Below are 21,839 nucleotides of genomic sequence, written 5' to 3' on the forward strand. Positions count from 1 at the left end.
CAATTATACTAGGTGATTGCCTCGACTCCTTATCGGGTCCTTGATATAAACACGCTGCTGGGTGTTATTTTGTCCTCCCCACACCCCCTGTGTGTAGTTCAGAGGCAAATGGTTCTAGTTGGAGTAATAACGGAACAGCACCACCCAGTGTTGAAGATGCAGCCACACACACAGTCGGTCATCCAGAAAACAGATGCAACTTAATTCAACCAAAAAGTTAAATAAAAATAGACATTCCAGAAAAAGTAGCAGCGACCTTGAGTCCAAATACGCGCCTGTATGTCTTTGTAAATAATTCATGCAAATTTGAAAGAAATGATGCTTCATGTGGTCTGGCCGCTCACATTCCAACCAACCATGTGCGCAAATATTCTATATCACAAATTCCATCTCTATCTAAATTCATGTATTAATTAATCTGAGGCCGTACTACATTTAAAGCCAGTGTTGAGGCTTTCAATAATTATCCTTAACTCCATACTCATCTAATCTGTACATCCATGATGTGACCTATTTATTGTTAGGCCTACATTGATTGGCAGCCTCTATCTGGTTATAATTATATCTTACTGAGGTTTCAGTTCTGCCCAGTTGGCAGAGCGACAATTATCTTCTTACCGCACGTTTGACAAGCGTATCATCCCGTCCAATCACCTCCGTTCACCCTGATAAGACCTCACCACCCATTGGCTGTTGATTACCTCTGCGCGCGGCAGGGCGACCGCTTCCTGTCTGCAGTTGGAGGTGTGTGTGGGGGGGGGGGGGGGGCGGGACGGCCACGACCTCCGATGACCTGGATTAATAGCGGCTCCGGTAGCAATCTCATGAGCCAACAAATTTATCCTGCGCAAAGGATAGCGGCACTCGAAGAGTTAGGGCGACCCGCCTTGACCCAATCTGAGGCCGTCTTCTTCACCGTGCGATTACTCACCTTCCCTGACACCTGGTCTGGCGAGAAAGGGGAGTTGGACAAATAGCATCCTGGTCTCAGACTTATTGGGACGAAATATGCAGTTGCTTTCTAACCGCTGGTATAATAATCAAAGGGCTTACAAGACTAGATTGGCTCTTTGTTTTTGTCAGACCAGCAAAGGCAAAACAAACGACACCTCAGGAGTATACTGAAAGTGCATTTCGATCACAACACATGTCGAGTCCAAGCGCGCAAACTGTTCAGTCACTTTATTGAATCATGGGGAAAAAAACAAAAACAAAACAAAAAAAAAAACACATCTTTACATTTAAGCTACCTCCAAAAGTTAACAGTCCGATAGCGTTTCCTTTGGCGACCGTTTTGATCAAGAGCATCCCATTCAAAGTCACTCACCAACAACGCTGCATCTTGGATTAAAGCTTCAATGAACTGCTTTGACCTTGGCAAACTCTCCTTTTAAAAATCAGTCAACACTCAAACCCATCCAATTGCTGAAGCATAATCCATTGCTACACCCTTATCCGTCCCCCATCAGAATTTCCACCTTTAAAGACCAAATGTAATTATATTCCCCCGATGAAATAAACATCTGGGTATGCGTGCGTACGAGTGTGTGTGTGTGTGTTCTGCTTAGTTTAACAGCAGGCAGACGGAGGAGGAATCTCTGGACTACAACATGAGGATTAGGACGAGACACAAACAGGCGAGAATTGACGGACTTAAGTTTTTCTAGCAGCAGCCACAACAGCAAAATTTGGTTTATTCTTTTGTTTAAAAACAAAAAATAATTTAAAAAAAATATCAATACATGGTTGACACCAAAGTGCAATATATTTGTACCTTATATTTATTTAATAACTAGAAGTCATTTTGCAGGGTGAGGCGTTCAGATTATGGCACATTTAAAAAACAATGAAAAAAAACATGTCACAGGTTATACTACTACAATAGGCAATGCAATTTGTAGGATATATATATATATATATATATATATATAAAATTAGTGACAAATGTTTGAATTTCATACATTAATATTGGATAACATTTAAAAAGCATTACATTAATATTTAATCAGATTGTTTGCAAGCAGTCCCCTCATGTTTTCACAATAAACATCCTCAATCTATACAACATAATACTCCACCTCCAAATAATGCTGCGGGGAAATGAAAGCCCGAATTTTCGAATCAAAACACAACCCCAGTCCCACCCTGAAAAGACAAACGACAGAAAAGAAAGAAAAGAACCACGCTTGTTTATTTATTATTATTATTATAATTTTTTTTTTTTTTTTTTTTAATCTCCCGACAAACTGTTCACAAGGTTGACAGAAAACCTGTCTCCAACCTAGCACCGATGCACCACCTCATACAGATATATTTGTCTTGCAATAACCATATGTGACACATACGTTACAGATATATAGCTATATATGCATGTATATACCTTCAGTGTGTACACACCCCATCTACCCGCTAAGTTTTCTCAGAAGGCGTCAGAACCATCCTGTTCTGACGGGAGACAGAAAAGGGTGCATGCAAGGAGTACTACAACCCAATTCGACGATGATGATTTTATGATACAGACGTTCATAATTTGGTTGTAGTGAATGACTCGACAAAGCCGGCTTGCTCTGAGCGCTCTCCGGCAGGGGCTCTTATCCCCTCTGCCTCTACGGTGTCGCTCTTGCACTCTAATTAAGTCGGGAGCCGGGATGACTCAGCGGTATCTGGGTGGGAGGAGAGAAGGGCTTTCGGAGCCCCCTTCAAAATGTTGGTTCCGTTAACTTCCCTGCGGATTTTCTGTCGGTACGAGACTAAACAGACGCCTCGGGAGTCGCTGGATGCATTGATGCGCAAATTACAGAATCCGGTCTAATCACGTCGGGGTTCAGTTGTGTGGTTTTTGATCGTCGGTTTGAGATATATTTTTTTCTTTCTTAAAGACAGAGTGATGTCAGAAGGACAAGCAATGTTAAGAGAGAAAGGCTGGCCGCGCTCTTCACTTGGCAGTCATCATTTGAACAAACTCTGCGGAAGAGAAAATGAACACAGAGGGGGGGGATAAACATCTTAGAAAAATCAACACATGAAGAATTTACCACCACGGATGTTTCTTACGGGGAATGGATTTTAGATCTGAGAAGCTGTAAACCGGTCGTTTCCCATTTATAGTCAATCAGGGACGCAAACACATGTATGGTGGAAAAAGAGAGCTACCCCAAGTCACCATTGGTGTGGGGTAGGGCTACAGATATTCCTCTGTGATCCCATTCGAATCTGTATGGTTTATCTTTAATTTTGAATATATTATAATTATTCATCGTATTATTATTATTATTATAATTTTGAATCCTCAAATTTATAACTGTGGGCAGGGGGGGCGTTGCGCACGGTTCCGCAGCTCCGATCTCGTCTCCAAACAAAGCAAATAAAAACTCCAGATGTATTTATTTAACTCCCTTTCCTGCTGCTGCCCCGCCGCAGAGCAGATCACTGCTGGAAAACCGTGTTCTCACGGTTCGGTGGCAAATTCCGTCGGTGATGGTCGTGTTTATTTTCCACTTTCATCGCCACATCTGTGGGATTACTGGACACTCTGGTCAAAGGGGCACGCTCCCTTATACACACGGGGAAAGATGCCGGTGCCGCTCGTTCGCCTCCGCCGACACGGACTTCGCACACTGTTACGGGAATATTTCTCTCTAATGTGTGCAACCAACTGGATGAACTTATATTTAACTTTATTGCTCATCACGTGAATTGATTCGCAAACAAACATATCAATTGTAATCAATTAATTATAAAAATAAATACACAATCGAATAACAATTTCAACATTCGAATAGTGATATTTTTTTTTATATTTATTTAAGCGGCCTTGGGTTTTTTGAAAGGTGCTATACAAATTTAAGTTATTATTATTATTATTATTATTATTATTATTATTATTGGAATTATAATTTAATTTAATTCCTGCAGCGCTAGTGTGGGGTTGGTGTGATTTAAGCAGCCACGCCTGTCTTGGGTCTAGTTAATTGGGCCCAGGATCGGGGTGACTGTGCACCTGTTGCTCATCAGAGCAATCGATGAGCAGGGGTTAAATCATCCATCCCCACACACACAGGAGAGGGAGCCTTTGTCATGACAAGGTTCCATCTGCTCCCGGCTTGTTAGATCTTGCCACTCTCTACTATAAAATGGTTTGTCTTCGACATCATCGGCTGTCTTTCTCGCCCTACACGCCAAGCGTTGTTTCTCGACAGGTGGGGACTACTGAATTACAGTTTTCCGAGTTCCCGTGAATGCAGCATCCCTTCTTGCTTTGGAGTGCTTTCAACGGGAGAGCCGTGTCGGCGCTATAACATAATACCAGAGAACAAGTTCACGAGTTAATCAACCGATTCGATTAGATGGATTGATTCAGTCTCAGCAGGTAGGAATGGAAATGAAAGCCTACTCAAGGATAATGGAGACAGGCCTTGTTTCTGAGACTGTTTTTTGACTTTTAGAAAAGTTTTATCAGCTGTGCAATCTCATACCACCATTTTATTATAATAAAATATGTATAAATTTGTTTTGGTTCCTTAAAATGTGATTCTATGCGCGCTTTTGGACAAAGTCATCACTGGTGTATAAGTTATTCAATCAGGAAGGCTCTTCAATTATTCAAGAAGCAGAAAGGACAAGGCTCAAGGAGAAATGAGCGGTGGGTGACCGCAGCGAGTGAGAGGCAGATAAAAACACCTCACCTTCGTAGTTGACCTGCCCATCCCCGTCAATGTCGGCCTCACGGATCATCTCATCCACCTCCTCGTCGGTGAGCTTCTCCCCTAGGTTGGTCATGACGTGTCGTAGCTCTGCGGCACTGATGTAGCCGTTGCCGTCCTGCAGGGGGCGCCAGATAAGGGTGAGCGTTCACAACTGCAATTCAGGATATGTTGAGCTGTAGTCTGCAATATTTGGGGGATATATCAACACCTGTGATTGGCCTTATCAAATTGTGAGTCATGAATGTCAATATTCAAATGTCAATTACGTAACTGTCACCATGGAGTGAAAATGCAATAAATATATTATGTTCCCTTTATGAGCTCTACTTGCTATATTTTAGCTTGTCTGTGATGTTTGTGCAATTGTTTGGTTGTTGATAAGTTTATGTGCAGGATTTTGGAACTCTGCTTCTCTTGCCCAGGTCCTAATGGCAATGATAGTGCCTGGTTAAATACCCAGGAGTAAATCAGAAAATGGTCGCAGCAATTTTATGTTAACGATTGGTTCAACAATGAGAAAATATTTGGGGACATAATTTTTGATTCCAGATCCCCAACAACTTTAAAGAGTCAATATTTTTTTTCCTGAAATTGTGTATTCATTCTATTTGACTGCATCTACACAGGTGAACCAGCTTTCACAGAAGCCATCGTTATCTCAAACTTTCCATCAGATAATTAGGGCTTCTCACTGACAAATGTTAAAAAGAGAAACAAAATCCAGTCAACAGAATGATATCAGTGTTATCATCATCATCCACTCTATTCTCCTCACGGTCTGGCCCTTCAAGTATCTGCTCACTGCTACAAGTAGAAATAACTAACATGTGGCCTGACAAATCACATTAGTAGGCCCACTGGCCGACACAAACCAGCAGGAAGAGACGGCGAGGAAAGATAAATTAGCCTAATAACTGGTGTGTGTATATAGTCAATAAATAAAATGGGTATTGTTTTATGTTCCAGAAACAATGGAGGGAAGTTGTTTCAATCCAAATATATTTTTTTTAGAAAACATGAAGAGGTACACACTAGCCCGAAGCAAATGACCCCTGTGTCGGAGAAGGGGAGGCTGACAATGGACATCCTGGTCGATGAGCTCTTCCTAAAAGTGTGAATTTAGGACTGAGACAGAGGGAAAAATGTACTATGATAATCATAAGTCTCAACACATTGATGTGTTAACATTCCACATTTTATGCTAAAGAATCAAACAGATCATCACGCTGCCAACGGCAACTTTGAATAAAACTAAAAAGTTTTCAAATATAATTTTAGGTACTATTTTCTTGTTAACACTAACTTACTACAAAATAGTCATCACAATATGTGATGACAATATGGAATACTGCACTAAGTGAAGTATGCATTGTCAATATAATATGACTTTATTCCATCACAGTACACTACTTCTGACAGACCAATTACAAGAAAATTTTGCCCACCTTAAGTTAAAATCCATTGAAGGCAATGCACTAAAATGATGCAAGGGAGGTACCTTTAAGACCCGTTACAAGTTCACGGAAAATGAACAGATGTCGAGATTGGCACCGCAAACAGATTCTGATCAATTGCATAAGGATGATGATCAATTTGTGATAATGTCATCATGACAAATTGACCGTTATCTTAAACTCAATTCGTGCAGACGTAGTTAGAAACATAAGGTAATTTTGATCAACTTGTTCCTTGTCTGTGCTGAGCTGAAAATACATGTTTTCTTAAATCTCATAAAAAATAAAAAATAAACTTTTTTACATAATGAAAGCAGCAAGTTTCCAATTTCAAATACCAATTTTGATATTATACAGTATAAATATTAAAAAGCTGCTAGGTAGCAGAGTATCTGCTGATCTTGATGGTGTACCTTGTCAAAGACTCTGAAGGCTTCTCTGATCTCCTCCTCACTGTCGGTGTCCTTCATCTTCCTGGCCATCATGGTCAGGAACTCGGGGAAGTCAATTGTACCATTGCCTACACAAGAGAACATGACAATAACTAGAGGCAATGATGGGAGGCGCCGCTGTCCGCTCCGCCGCGACAGGAGGTAGTTATGCTCACGTCTTTTGTTTCATACAAGTAGTAAAGAAATATAAATATAAAATGAAAACACACTCTGAGCATCTCTTCTACTCGCCATTCACTGTTGCGCGAGCTCTGTCCTGTCTCCATCGTGTGACATCATGTTTGTGGGCAATGTCTGATTTTTAGTTGGGCGTGGCTAATTCATGACAAAAATGAGTCCAGCTGTAATTCTAAGTTAAAGAAAGGACAATAGGCAAACGTACTAATGAAGCATTTAGACTACCAGAGCTCTCTCCAAACAGGGAGCAGCTGTAACTGATGCTTGTTTATGTTGCAACGAGTGGAAGACAACGATCATATTATATGGAAAAATTATGCACATATTTGAAAAATGATGCACAATGACACAGCAAGGCACATGTCCTAATGATGTATTGGCTCAAATGACTAAATCATCATTTAGGAGATAACCTCTTGGAAAGCTGGAGAACTAAACACACAAATCTGAATATAACAAATTGTACGATTTGAATTATTCCACGAATATATAAATATATTAATATGTCCTTTGAATCTTAATTGTTGTTTATTGGGCGCTCTTAAGAGTGCATCATTAATTTATTCTTCTCACCATCAGCGTCCACCTCATTGATCATGTCCTGCAGCTCAGCCTCAGTGGGGTTCTGTCCCAGAGAGCGCATGACAGTCCCCAGTTCCTTTGTGGTGATGGTGCCATCGCCATCCTTATCAAACAGAGAGAAAGCCTCCTTGAACTCTGTTTGGGTACAGACATGGTACGATCAGTCCAGTGAACAAGCAAACGACTCCATTACTTGGTATTTAAGCATGCATCTGAGCTGAAAAAAAAATCCCCTAACGTGCTGTAACGTGCTCTTGTTAGGAAAACAAATGAGTAGGAGATATTCCAAGCTTGCATGTCTTCCATTTGCCAAGGGAATGGTGGATGATATTTTATCTGTGATTATGCAGAAATACTTGCAATACAAGAAAAAGCATAAACAGCCTTGGCTGAGAGCTGACAGCTCCTCTGTCTTATAAACTCTTACATATTTTAATTGTTATTTTATTTGGTTAGTAACAGAGAAGCTGTTACACTTTATTAACCAGGGGTACTCACCAGCAATCTGCTCCTCAGTCAGTTGGTCAGCCTGAAAAAAAAGAGACACAAGAATCACATATTGTTTGAGACAATAATACTTTAATTGTGGTCAGAAACTGTGGTTCCCCCCAATTTCTTCCATATCTTCCAAATTTATTGCACAGATGCCAATGGTTGTTGTTTTTTTTATTTCTATACTTTTCCTATTACATTTGTGTTGCATGAATGATTTTATTGTGTTGAAAATCATGAAACCAACATGCACTGTTTTGTATAATTTGGGGAATATTTACCAATATGGCAGAGCAACATGGCTCATGGCCACTTTCTCACAAACAAATGTTAAAAAAATGTTAGAATGACAAATCACGTGGAGAATAAAACCTCATTAATAATAATGTTGTTTTAATCAATGTTTTCAGCCTCTGGGTTTCAGAAAAGCCCAACAAAGACATGTCTCCCTCAAAAGAAACACACTTAACCATTTTACTGGACTTTTATTCTTTCCTGACATTTAAAAAGATTTTTAAAATAAACCAAAAAAGAAAAAAAATCACAAGGCCATGCTCTCTCTCTCTCTCTGACACACCGTGAACGATCTAAAGAGAGAAACGGTACAAAGGAGGAAGTCTGGGCTACAAAGAGAGCTGTCCTTATAGGTGAACAGCTGTCTCAACCATGGTGAAGAAATCCTCTCTCTCTCTCTCTCTCTCTCTCTCTCTCTCTCTCTCTCTCTCTCTCTCTCTCTCTCTCTCTCTCTCTCTCTCTCTCTCTCTCTCTCTCTCTCTCTCTCTCTCTCTCTCTCTCTCTCTCTCTCTCTCTCTCTCTCTCTCTCTCTCTCTCTCTCCTCTCTCTCTCTCTCTCTCTCTCTCTCTCTCTCTCTCTCTCTCTACAAACTAGAGAGAAACAATCTAAAGAGGATCATTTCCAACACACTAATAAACTAATAATTCAGAAGGGACAGGGGCCACGTTCAAATTCAATTAGTGCCTGAACTTATACGTTTTTTTTTATATTGCCGGTGAGATTCGGCAGGAGGAGGAAGCTGGTAGGAGTGCAAGGGCAATTTCAGAGGCAAAACAAGGTCAGTGGATGAATTGGGAAAGTGTAGAGAGGAGGAAGATTAGCTGGTGAGATTTGTGGAACATGGAGACCAGTCGTATTAAGTTTCTCCTTGGAGCAGCCTATGATGTGCCTCCAACACAAAACCTCAATCAGATCAGTGGGAGGGTGAAGATGCAAGTTGTCAGTTGTGTGCAGGCACAGCGACACTGAAGCACATTTTGTGATGTTGTAGGCTTAATCTGGCCCAGGGTCTCTACACCATAACCATATTTCTAAGTGTTTGGCAATTGTAGTTCAAAGCAAGCAAAAGCGTAAAGGCTCATTTGGGTCATGTTATCAAAGAAAACACAACAATTGACTTTTTTTAGGGGAGGAAACTACTGCAATGTCCCAGTAAAGGCTTGTAGTTGTAACTCTGGAAAACTGGGCAAGGGACTGAGGGTTGTTGGCAGATCCTGGCACAAAACTCCAGGTTCCACAGATAATTGTGCCCACTACCTTGAGACCTGACATAGTGCTGTATTTGGAGAGCGAGCGAATTGTGCGTTTGATCGAGTGAACAGTTATGTTTGAGGATGTGAGGGAGATGAGAATTTTCACTGTGCAGGTCTGGCGCCGTGTGGGTATAGAGGGGGGTGGTTCTGGAACACCACTGTTGAGCCATCTGGAGGTGTAGTGGGGAGATATCTAAGAATTGTCGTGAAAAAGGATAACCACTTCCTAACCGCAGTGAAATAACCGTAGCAAACTAAGCTTTCTGCAGCTGGTTTAGGGAGATGTATGATGGCACCGCTTGAGGTACCCCCTTAAGCACAGCGACAGGTGTGTGAAGTTGTTTTCCTAGCCTGGGTCTTCTGTGTTTACCCCCCCCAGGAGATTTAAGATCAGATCTTGTGTATTATTAAATTCTGTCTCTTTCTGTCACAGTTGATATTGATTTTAGTAGTCACATACCTACTAATCTTTAATATGCCTAATAGTGAACAGTAAATAATGAGCTGTGGAACCATCTTTAAAGATCTAGATTATTGCTTAAGACATTTGAAAAATTTAAGAGCTCAATGAGGCACCAAAACTGTAAAAAAAAAAAATGGAAAGGTAATCTATGTTGAACAATATATTTCAGTATTTCTTCAAAGTCAAAAATGAGTCCCATACAGGTCAAAGGGGCACTTGCTTTACATTGGTAGTGCTTCCATGTTACACAATAATTTATAATTTACAATAGTTTATTTGAGGCCCCAGTACATTATCCACAAAGTTCTGGCACCTCATCATATACTAAGATCAAAACTAAAGCTATTTTAAAACTGCCAAGAGGGTTTCTGCTTCTTTCCTTTTTTGGAAATTAGCAGAAAACACTGTCTTAGAGCTTTTGTACCAAACGAGCAAATGTTTGAGTTCAAGCAATCTTGTCTTGAAATGAACATAGATCAAAAATGTGATAAAAAAATAAATAAAAATTTAAAAAATAATTGCCTTGGTATTTCCTTTATGTCCATTCGATTCAGACTCCCTCAAGCTCATAGTAAAATGTCCTCTCCTGATAGAATGTTTAGCACTTTTAATAGGAATTGGAGAGTTGGCAACTGGGAGTTTTACAACTGGATCCCGAATCCTTTTTTGGCATCCTCACATGAGGCCTTACCAGGCCATTGAACCAGTCAGCATGTGCACTTCAGGCTGAGGAAGTGTGATGAGGGACTGATATAAATACTCCACTGCCCAAAATACACACGCCTACTATAATTACTGAGACATGAACAGGGTCACCAATGTAGCACACTGACTATTACAGTCACTTAAAACCACTCTATTTAAGTTCACGTGAGGGCTTGGTTCATTCAAAAAGCCCTAACCTCTTTGCTAACTATTGCTTTGTTCTTTGCCCCATCTATTCTTTACATTGTCCATTTGTTATTTTCAGAATAAAAGACAGTACATCATGTGATCAGGGCTAAATACCAAATGCATGTTTTGCTGTGGCCTATGACCGTAATGTGATAGTCAAGAGATGAAAATCGTTTGATGGAAATACAATATTTAAATAGAAGGCCTATGGTTATTATCGTTAATTAAAATGGAAACAAACAAAAAAAATTTTTTTTGATAATTTATATAAAACCAAAAATGTAAAATCAAGATTGTAATGTTCTTCAGCGACTTGTTTCATCAGAAAGGGTCCCAAGATCGTGGGCGTTGGGGCCCGGCACAGTGCCTGCAGGGTGGGCAGGGTGTCGGCCTGGCACGGGACCTGGCTCCGGGCCTGCGGTCTGTGCCTGACGTTACCAAAACATGGTAAGATCGTTCTTCAAAGGGGGGGATTGGTGGCGGTTCTGTGTGATAAAAAGCTGTGTGTGCTCTTGTCATCCTACAGGTCGTCCACAGGACAGAGTTATTGCTGCGGTTCTTGATGACTAAAAAATAATAATAAAGAGTTGCATTGCAGGTTGAGAAGTTGAACTCCACTTGCAGAATAACTCTGTTGTAGATTTAATGACATACAAAATAATCTGTGTTATATGCCTAGCATGCTGACAGCACAGGTTTAAAAATAAACAAATAAAAGTTTCCCAAGATCAATCATGTGGTCTGACACAAAAACAAATTACCCAACATGAAATTAGAGAATATAAGGTAAACACTAAAATATGCTGCGCCTAAAATAGTGGCTGAGCTCGCAGCCATGTTATACCAGTGTTGTGTGTGACGCTATGCCTCACACCAACCAGATCCTTTGGTTTATCAGTGCATTCCTGGTGGAGTTGGTAGGATGGTGTAATTGAATACAATTACAGATGCGTTAAACAGTCACAAATTAACTTATACCTTGACACGTTTAGCTTAGCAACCTCGCCTATCGAGAAAATAAACCTCTAGTGGATATTTAATGAAACATATTGATGTACAGTTAATTATATTTAATGAAACATATTGATGTACAGTTAATTAAAAAGCATTACATTCGTGAAATGTATGTCATAATGGTTCATTATTACATTTATTTAAATGTAATTTCAACAAATTTAAACTATCAAGAGCTCAAAATTAGGATAAAATACAGTGAAATCTTGAATCAGTATAGGACCTTGCATTGTAAGTGTGGTATTCAACCATATGTTGAACTACAAATGTTGAACTGTCATTCCATTTTATTGTGACAACACCCATGACGTGGCACATTTCTGTTTCTGGTTCTCATGAGTTTGGGGAAACGCAAACTACGGTCAATGAACCACGCAAACTTTTCCTTCTAATTTTCTTCCAACTGAAGAGAATTCAAACGGATTAGAACCACATTTCTCCTGCCCAATGTGGTGGAGCCATGTGTTTCACTGCTCCGTCTTAGTGAGTCACCACCACAAGGAGAAGGGGGGACGGGGGGGACGGGTGGGACGGGGGGGACTGCAGTCCACTGCGTCCACTCTACCCACTGCCAAGTCAATGGTGCTGAAGCAAGCAGTGTCCAGATGAAAGAACAACACTGTTCACTGTTGGGGGACATAAAAGGGCTACAGTCCAATGAGTAAAAAAAGAACAACAACGTGTGCTGCTTTCTATTTGGTTTGTATGGCCCTATCCCTCCTTCACTCCTCTCTAACTCAGAATGAGCTCTACCCCTTTTCACTAAAGTAAAACCAATTACAACCTCGAACTCTACCAATTGTACTAATTCCTAGGGAAGCTTTAGCCAGTTGCGATGCTTATATTTGTAATATCTATCTAATAAGTTGTTATATCTGACTGTTTGACTACTACTGACAAAATGCACTTATTGCAAGTCACTTTGGATTAAAATGTCTGCTAAATGATATAATGTAATGATAGATAAATAAAGATAAATGGTTGTTTTGCACCACTGTGTTGGAGAACATGCACCTGCACAATCGAATATTAAATATTAGTATTATATTATTATATATATTATATTTTAATATCTAATATTAAAGTAATTAGTTAGCTATTGTGTTAGTACTTATGATGCATAATCTCCAGGTGCGTTGCAATGACATTTCACTGCATATACGTATGCATGCATGAATATGTATGTGATGAATAAACATCTTGAATCGATATTTTCTGTCCAGTTGAGTCCAGTAACTTTGAGGGCGATGTGTGCGGGAAGGGTGTTGCAGATGGTCCAAACGGATCACTTGGGGAAAAAAACATTATTTCAAAATCGTTTAATCCTTGGGGGAGAAAATGTGAATTCAAAAAAAAAAAAAAAATACTGTCAGATGAAGGGGGGTGGGTAATGTGCGAGGAATAATTTCCCAACGAAAAAAAAATTAATGCTCTTTAGGATTCACATTGCATTTGTAAAGCACTGACTGCGGACTGCACCAAGCGCGGTTTGGTTCAATGCGGGGGGGGGGGGCACAGGGAGGGGTGGAGGAAGAGGCTCGTTCGGGAGGTGCAGACTGCGGTGCTACGCTGTGGTGCAATGTGGGGCAGCGTCAAAAGGGAGGGGGAAAGCAGACATCTCAAGACGCTCCCGCGCTCACATCGCGTTCAGATCCGAGGGTCCCCGGCACGGAGAACACACACACACACACACACACACACACACACACCGAACCGCCACCGCCATCCCTGTTACGTAAGCGCGGTTGTGACGACCCCGTTCGGCTTGTCGCGCCACGGTGGCTCCACACTGACATACACGCGGTGCACTGCCCGGGATGGAGCCCAAACAGTAGGACGTGAACAGTGGCGTCAATAACGTCGCGCTAAGTGTGAGCTCCACACACACACACACACACACACACACACACACACACACACACACACACACACACACACACACACACACACACACACACACACACACACACACACACACACACACACACACACACCCCAGGGACCCTCCTGATCCGCAGTTAGATGGTGCCAAGTGAGAGTCAGCTCTATAATACCTGCATGGCGCAAGACTAATTCCCAAACCGTTCTGGGTTCTTTTCTTTTTAAACCAGCCACGGCCCCAATGTACCCACGCGGCTGGTTAAAAACCCGACGGCCGCCCGACAGTGCATCCTTTTAAGACTGACGCGAATCTGGCGCCGGGGTCGATTCTCCAACGCAGCCGCTCGGACCGATCCTCCCGCGGACGTTCTGGTCATGACGCGAGGGTCGGAGCGAACGAGCGTTTGTGGATGTGACCCGGGAGCCACAGCGGCAGGAGAGTGAATCCTCGGCTTACAAACTAAAAAAATACCACGGAGGATTCAGTTATACAAGTGCGAGGCGGTAAAAAGGAAGAAAAGGAAGAAGAAGAACCCCAAGGCGTTCCGGCCGTAATTCATGCTGCATGTGACCGGTTTCATTTTTGGCGGATTCGCGCGTTTCTCTTGCCGAAGTGAGCGGTTTGGAGGTGATTCGGGGCCGAGACATTTTCCGCGAGCCACGGTTCGCGTTCTCCCGCATTAAATACGTCGTTTTGTCTCGAACCAAACGACTGAACGATCGAGAAGATTCCATTCTCAACACGGCGGCCAGGACACACTGCTCCGACTCCCGCTCGCCACAGGTCCCCGCGCCCGGTGCGTCTACACCAAATGAATTAAACGAACCGAGAGTCGTCAAAATTGAACGAATCGCTTTGGATTCGAGTGACACGTCCAGAACCGAACGCGAAGGGAAATTTAAAAGATACAAAAATACAAAAATACAACAACAAAAAAAAAAAGAGTCGGAACCTTTCAACCATGCCAGTTGCCCCAGCTAGCTAGCATGCTAGCAGAAAGTTAAAGCACCTACCATTGCGCCGTTGAACGTTCAGTCACCGGGGAAACGGGAGGGTTATAACGTGTATTCGCTGCTTGTCCGGGTGCCTCGGGCGTGTGTGCCGGGCTGTTTCTGTGAACTGAACGCCTCCGAAGCTAGCAAACGCTGCCGACGTGAAAGCGGGCTGTCAGTTCGGGGCTCTGTCGCATCACCGCGCCGTCTCCCGTGGTGCCGTACCCCTCCGCGGTGACGTCACAGTCCCGCCCCGCGGCCTCGGCGCGAGGCTCTCGGACCGGACGCGCGCGGCCCAGGAAGCGCCGCAGCGACCAAAGCGTGTCCGCGCGACTTCAACGTTGTACGTCTGTAACGTCTCGATCTGCCCGAGTGTGTGTGTGTGTGTGTGTGTGTGTGTGTGTGTGTGTGTGTGTGTGTGTGTGTGTGTGTGTGTGTGTGTGTGTGTGTGTGTGTGTGTGTGTGTGTGTGTGTGTGTGTGTGTGTGTGTGTGTGTGTGTCTGTCTGTCTGTCTGTCTGTGTGCGGTGCATTAGCGGTGCATTAACCAGGTACCATTTGTTTCAACCGTTTGGGGTCCCCCCCCCGAATGTACTCACATGTAGGTTAAGAAATGTAAACGTCTGTTCTTTCGCTTACGCCCCAAGACGTTTATCGGCGAAAGTGAAACCGTTTCATTCATAGTTTGTCTCCCTCTCCCGGGGTCCTTGGCTACTTGCATCAATAATAAATGACTCAAATTCTCAGTTCTCGACACCCTCCACCCACCGCGGCCCAGTTTGGCCGTGGTAACGTCTGACAATGAACATCATGACACCGACTCCCCGATTGCGGCGGGGACTGCAGTACAAAAGCACTGGTATGCAACCATTTCATTGTAGTGGTAACGTTGACATTATTCTTCACTGTTTTAGCATAATAAGAGTTTGAAAACGTAGCGTGTGTGTGTGTGTGTGTGTGTGTGTGTATATATATATATATAAATATTTATATTTATATATATATATCAGGCTGTACTTCATGCTACTAGTCATGGTCTTTTTCTGGGAGCACATGCCCATTTATTCATTTATTTTGTTCATTTATTCATTTATTCATTTTCGAGCGCATCACTGCTATATCTGTATCGCAACGACACGTGAAGATCGCTGTAATACACCTTCCAACCACCGGCGGCAGCAGTGAGCATCTTGTCCGGGAGCAGCGGGAACAACGCGAGCGGCGAACAAGAAGGCCGTCCGGCTCACACTTTGAATGTTGACGTTTTTTCCTCTGTTTGGCATTTACGCACGTATTACGCACGTTCGTTGAATTCATTTGACGTATTTTCTTCTTTTTTTTTGTTTTGTTCCTCCCTTTTTTTTTTTATTCTAGAGCAGCACTTTGCCAACGACGGGTGCGATTTTGACACGACCCCGCAATGCAGAAGTCCCAACGAAAACGAGCGAGGCACCGCTACGGGGCTACCAGACGACGCAAAAATAAATAAAGACTAAATTGCGAGTCGGAAATTAGTTTTTGTATAAAGTAGAGGCTCATTTGTAGTGGTTGACGCGTGTTGTCTTAATTATTATTTATATTCGGTTTTCAGTTACACTACAGTTCAAACGGTTGAGTTAAACAACTTCATTTTAACATCGCGCCCCCCAATGATATGAACACAATAGGACATCCCGAGTCTATAAGAATGTCCTATTAGACAGCAAAGCGGAACTATAAGAGCGGAACCTTGGGAGCGGAGCTGGGTTTACACCGGATCTTTTCAGATAAAGGACGGGCGGAAGTGTTCCCTTGACGGGAGGGTGCCGGATACTCACGTTTGGTAAGGGATGGCGCTGGGTTCGCGTTTCGTGTTTTATCAACGCTCCACCCGCTGCGTGTGTTTTTAACCCGCATTCTAACCACGATCTAGCACCTGACATGGCATACAAAAAAGCCCGAGTTCTGTCCAGAATGAATCCTATAAGCAAAAGATGCAACGTTACCCAAGTGTGAAGTGTTTGTCGTAGGCCTAGCAGAGGGGTTACTTCTGTTGACATAACATCTTAAATGGTGTTAACAGCTGCAAATGTAATGCAGCTTATACTGTATATTACAGATTTTATTTTTATATATGTTAGCTGACTAGCGCAATTTGCTATTTGTTGACAGTTCATATAGTTTTGCCGATTTTTTTCGATGTTTAGATTGTATTTTCTAAATCGCAAACTTTTCTATTTACTTGATTTTTTTTAAATGTATTTGCCATTTTTTTCCTATTTTTAGTTCATGTTTAGGTGTATTACATTTTTTTTAAATGTTTAGGTATTTTTAAGGTTTACTTACCTTACAACTAAATGTAAATTATCTATTTGCGTTTTTTTAAATGTTATTTTTAAGGTTTACTTACCTTACGACTAAATGTTAATTATCTATTTGCGTTTTTTTAAATGTTTAGTTATTTTTAAGGTTTACTTACCTTACGACTAAATGTAAATGTATCTATTTGCGTACATTTATAGTATTTTTTTGCACATCGCAGTGTTTTTATATTTTTATTCTTCTGAATTTATTTTTATTGCTGCAACACCACAATTTCCCCCCAGGAAAGAAGCAAGTATCCGTCTATCCTCTGTGTTGTTGTGTTTGCTGTTAGCCGACTCACAAGCTTAACATTTGGGGCATCACCCAACTCTGATATTTTATTTTTCCAATTCAATCACCCTTCAGGGAAGCCAACATGAAAACCCTGGTGGCTGTGCTCCGCCTTCCGAGAGGACCCGATCCAAACAGTCGGGGATTTGACCCCAATTCTCCCCGTTACATCGCCCTCTGCAGAACCTCCATCTCCGCGTCCGCAGAGTCTGAGACGGACCCTGCCGTGTTGCAGCAGGAGCAACGCTCACGATCCATGTTGAGGGAACGCTTTCTGAGATGTCTCAACGCCATGGCAAACAAAAGAGTTCAGTTTGAAATGTACGAAAAGGTGACGGTCGAGGCCACTTTTGGAGCTTCTGATGTTGATGTACTTAATTTCCAGGTTTCGGACTTGCAAACTCCAATTGGGGTGCAAAAGGAGGCACTTATCAGGTGTCAGGATGTGATTTCATTCTCTTTTGACATGTAACTCTTTTGACAATTTGCTTTTATATGTCAGATGTGGAGTTTTTTTTCGGGTAACATTGCATTCATCTTCTTGCAGAGAAGTAAATGTTCTTGGGATGCCTCTAGTTTTGTGATGAGATTGGTTATTTTTTCCAGAAGTGTGGCCTCGATGTATATAATATGCAACTGGTATTCTGGAATGCAGTCCCTGTTTACACCACCGGAGGGGGATGTAGGCCCAATATCCGTAGTGGGAGTCTCTTCCATAGAGCTACTTTGTAAGCTTGAGTATGTAAGAAAGAAAAGACTGTTTAAATTGTATTGACATGTTCAAATCTTGCTCCTTGGATGGAATATCTCCCAGAAAATAGCTGTTTATTTTTTTTTTTTTTTTGGGGGGGGGGGTTTTTTTTTTTTTTTTTTTTTTTTGGCCAAATGAAGTTGACCTTTGAATGTTTTGATCTCCATCCCATAAACTATTATTTTTGTATTGAAATCATTTCCGCCTATTTATTCTGGAAAAGCACAACCACTGTTAGGCAACGAACAATGTTGTGGGAAATTGTTAATTCAAAACAATTCCTGCACTAATTCAGTCAATTAGGTATTCCATGATGAATATGGTAATTTACATATACTTCAGTGCATGTTCAACACCTCCCATTTATAACAAGTTATTCCATTCTCTATGTTCTATGCATCTTTTTTTGTGACTATTCAAGAGTGAGCTCATATTTGCTCACATTAACATGTCTCAAAAGCTTAATTAGCATTTAATATTTTGAGTACTGAAGGTATTTTCTTTTTTACCATTGGGGGGAAAAATGTTTAAAATAAGCTACCTGATCCATGGTTTAGGTACAGTGTTTTGCTAAAGGGCTTGAACCATGAAATCATCAATCTGAAACTTATTTTCCAAACTATTTGGTCAGTTATATTGACCTGACACGCCCGATAGCTGTTTTCAAATGTACGTTTTTGTAGCCAGAGTTTCACAAATACAATACTCGGGGAGACTTGGATTTGTCATTGTGTAGAGTCTTCTTTACTGTGGGGTAGCTATGAGTTTGATTTAATCTTTGTAATAGGTATATTTTGCGTGTTCCAAATGAGGCATTTTATTTGAGTGCTATTAGATGGTCTCTGGGTACCTGTGTCTGGTTTTGTACCGCAATTATCTGACCACTCAACAGAGACAGTCATCAATGAAACGGTGACTCATCCTTTTCTCTCTCTCTTCCCTTTCTCTCTAGTCACTGTCCCTCTTCGTCCCCACTCCAAAGTATGACTTAAACCGTGTATGACGTCACCGAGCCTCAGTGATTCAATCAGGAACTCCTCAAGGACAACCAATGTTAATTTTATATACAGTACACAGACAAGTTGTTCTGCCACGCCAAGCCCTAAACTCCTTCAATTCCCCTTCTACCTTCTGTATGACATGCATTATTCTCTGCTTCATTTATACCCGTGTACATATAGGTTGCCTTTGATTATAAATCAGTTAAGTAGTAAGGCATTGTTATTACAGAGTCTTGCACCCCACTTCTCATTTTTCCTCTTTCCTAGCAGTGAACCCTGCTATGATTTTGAAGAAACGTTTCCTACTTTTTAGTAACCGTGAGTGTGCATGAGTATGTATGTCTCTGTCTGTGCGTATGACAGTCCCGATGGTACAAGGAATCTACCCCGTCTAACAGGAAGCACATTCCGCTCCTTCCTGTTTATGGCCTTCTCTCACTTCCTGCCAAGTGTCTGTGATAACTTACAAAAATACATGCTTTCAGCCACTTAATCACATCCTCTGCCCCGTGCCTCCGAGTCCAGCCCATAAAACAGCTTGGCAAACACCTCGGGTCTCAGGTCTCACAGAGAATTGTCTCATACCACTGCATGCATGATGTTGCTGTAGACTTGTTTTTTTACACTGGGACTGTAACAGAATGATATAAAATGTATGACAGCACAAGATGACGCTTCCACTGATTTAGGTCCAGTTGACACAAACAAAATATCTTGTATTAAACCCTGTGTGCCTCAGCAACGCATCCTATCTTGTCTCACATGAGGGCTCAGTATTAATACATTGGCCATCGTTAAGGTATCAGAAATTTACAAGACCGATTGACCAGTCGATGGGAGTGACAACGGTTGAACGTTCCTCTGCTGGCTCGTCGCCAAACTGAAGCATCAAGAGCAAAACGGCGCAGAAGTAATAGATTAAACAGGAGCCAAGCAAATGCACTGCAGAAATAATTATCTATTTTTGGCCAGCAGTAACTTATATTTTATTATATGTCGTGACGGTCATAATAAACTGAAGCCCCATAGAAATTCCTGCTTTGTGGGGAGCACAAATTAGCACCTTTAAATTGTGCAGGAGTGTCGAAAAATGTTTGGCTTGAGTTTGCAAGTAAATCTGATAAAGAGATCGGTCGATCGGTTGATTTCTGGTCAATTATGTGTCAAAGTTTGCAATTTACAAGTTAGGGCATATTTTTATGTATTTCATTCAAAGCCTTCCAGTCTGTCGATTCAAAATGCCAACGATTCGATTTTCCACGGACTCTCATTGCCATTAACCTTATATTGCATGTCTGGTCATCCATGTCCGTGCATTGATTTAGGTCTGTATTGGCAAGAGGCAGCCGTGTTGTGGTGACAGTGTCAGTAGGACGGGGAGACAGGAGAGCCGCGGCCCGTCCCCAGGCCTGTTTGTCACTTGGGGAATGTTGGAGGAGCTCCAGTGATTGTGAGCGCCAGGCGCTGCATGGCAGCCTGACTTCCCTCGCTCAAGTGGCCAGAGAGATAAACAGGCACGTAGGAGCGTGTGCCAGCCAGGGACCCCACTCAGTTTCCAACCTTAAACAATCGACAAGATTTAACAGCAACTTCAACATTCAAGGTCATGGTAGAGTCTGAGTTACAAATTGTCAGGTTTACTATTTGTGAACACAAGGATGCTTAAAAATATACGAATTTAATCAGCTACCGGTTGACAAATTAAGTCATTTGAAACCCGTACTCTGTTATTGAACATAAACCTCAGCAATTTTTAGCAAAAACTCTTTATCACTACACACAAACACACACACACACACACACGTCGCCGAGAGAGAGATACTATTCGGGCACAGAGGGCCGGTCTGCCAGGACGGTGACCCAAAGTGTTGCAACAGCCATGAGAGCAGATGCCTCGCATTCTCACCAGCGGTCTAGACAGGAAAACATCCACGGAGGTGGGACGCGAAGGGAAGTGGCAATTAGTGCGAGATTAAAGTTATCTCCATTTATCTGAATCAAAGACAGGAGACCCCATGTATGGCCAACTCCCTCTCCCACAAGACTAAACACAGCAAGATGCATCTAATGGGTGTGTATGCTTTAGGCAAGAGCCGCCGGAGAGATTGTGATTGGTCGCCCGCAGGCGCCGTGGCAGCGTGACTCCGACCACCTGGAGGCTCGATTTTGTCTGTATCGCCATGTTTGTAAGTGGTTTATTTATTTGTACCACCGCAGTTTCTCCAGGGGAAGCTGTCCTCAGGAAAAAAATAGAAAAAAAATGGGTTGTCTGTAGCGCGTCGCTATTTAATCTGAGATCACGTGCTCGTGGGGGTTAATCTTCCCCGTTATTTAGTCTGTGGGACGGAGGAGCCGCAGCGAACTTTATAGAGGAAAACCGAGAACGTCTTACGTCTCGCCCTCTGGTTTAATGGATGAGGCGTCTGTCTCTCTCGATCTCTCTCTCTCTCTCGAGCCTTCCTGCGAAATTCGCGGCTTTCGCTCTTCACGTGGGCCTGACCCCCCACCCTCCCCCGTCCGGTCTTTCCATCACTCCACTGTTCTTTCACACGCCTCACCCTTCTCCCGAGTCCTCCACATCATCAAAAGAGCATTTTCATGGTGGACTTGGAGGCCCATGTAATTGCTTATAATTTAACCCACACACGCACTTACTCAAGCACCCCCCCCCCCCCACCGCCACTCCCCAACCCTGCAATCTCCATGTTTGTCTCCCTCGCTTCCTACTACCCCCAGCCCCCTCCGCCTCTCTTTCTTTCATTCTATCTGCCATCCCCATGGGACTTGATTTACTTGTGTC

The 21,839-nt window shown here is 42.3% G+C and overlaps 2 protein-coding genes across 2 annotated transcripts; one reads left to right on the plus strand and one right to left on the minus strand.

Annotated features, from left to right (window-relative positions):
• Nucleotides 1-1,167: 1,167 nt before the first annotated feature.
• Nucleotides 1,168-14,888, minus strand: calm3a (calmodulin 3a (phosphorylase kinase, delta)). Its single transcript, XM_080007425.1, has 6 exons — nucleotides 14,677-14,888; nucleotides 7,870-7,900; nucleotides 7,363-7,506; nucleotides 6,574-6,680; nucleotides 4,686-4,821; nucleotides 1,168-2,964 (listed from the first exon to the last, which is right to left on the minus strand). The coding sequence occupies exons 1-6, from the start codon at nucleotides 14,677-14,679 to the stop codon at nucleotides 2,936-2,938; spliced, it is 450 nt and encodes a 149-aa protein (XP_079863551.1). The 5' UTR covers nucleotides 14,680-14,888; the 3' UTR covers nucleotides 1,168-2,935.
• Nucleotides 14,889-16,436: 1,548 nt separating this feature from the next.
• gemin7 (gem (nuclear organelle) associated protein 7) lies at nucleotides 16,437-18,118 on the plus strand. Its single transcript, XM_080007045.1, has 2 exons — nucleotides 16,437-16,475; nucleotides 17,363-18,118. The coding sequence occupies exon 2, from the start codon at nucleotides 17,373-17,375 to the stop codon at nucleotides 17,757-17,759; it is 387 nt and encodes a 128-aa protein (XP_079863171.1). The 5' UTR covers nucleotides 16,437-16,475; nucleotides 17,363-17,372; the 3' UTR covers nucleotides 17,760-18,118.
• The last annotated feature ends 3,721 nt before the right edge of the window (nucleotides 18,119-21,839 follow it).

Source organism: Zeus faber (genome assembly GCF_960531495.2).
Source record: "Zeus faber genome assembly, chromosome: 9".
Classification (NCBI taxonomy): domain Eukaryota; kingdom Metazoa; phylum Chordata; class Actinopteri; order Zeiformes; family Zeidae; genus Zeus; species Zeus faber.

Bases quoted from the DNA above. Each gene is read 5' to 3' on its own strand.
- gemin7 (XM_080007045.1), top strand. From the start codon at position 17,373: ATGAAAACCCTGGTGGCTGTGCTCCGCCTTCCGAGAGGACCCGATCCA.
- calm3a (XM_080007425.1), bottom strand. The intron at 6,681-7,362 runs GTGAGAAGAATA...TCTCTTGTGTAG, and splicing joins CAATGAGGTGGACGCTGATG to GCAATGGTACAATTGACTTC. The intron at 4,822-6,573 runs GTACACCATCAA...CGCCCCCTGCAG, and splicing joins CCTTCAGAGTCTTTGACAAG to GACGGCAACGGCTACATCAG.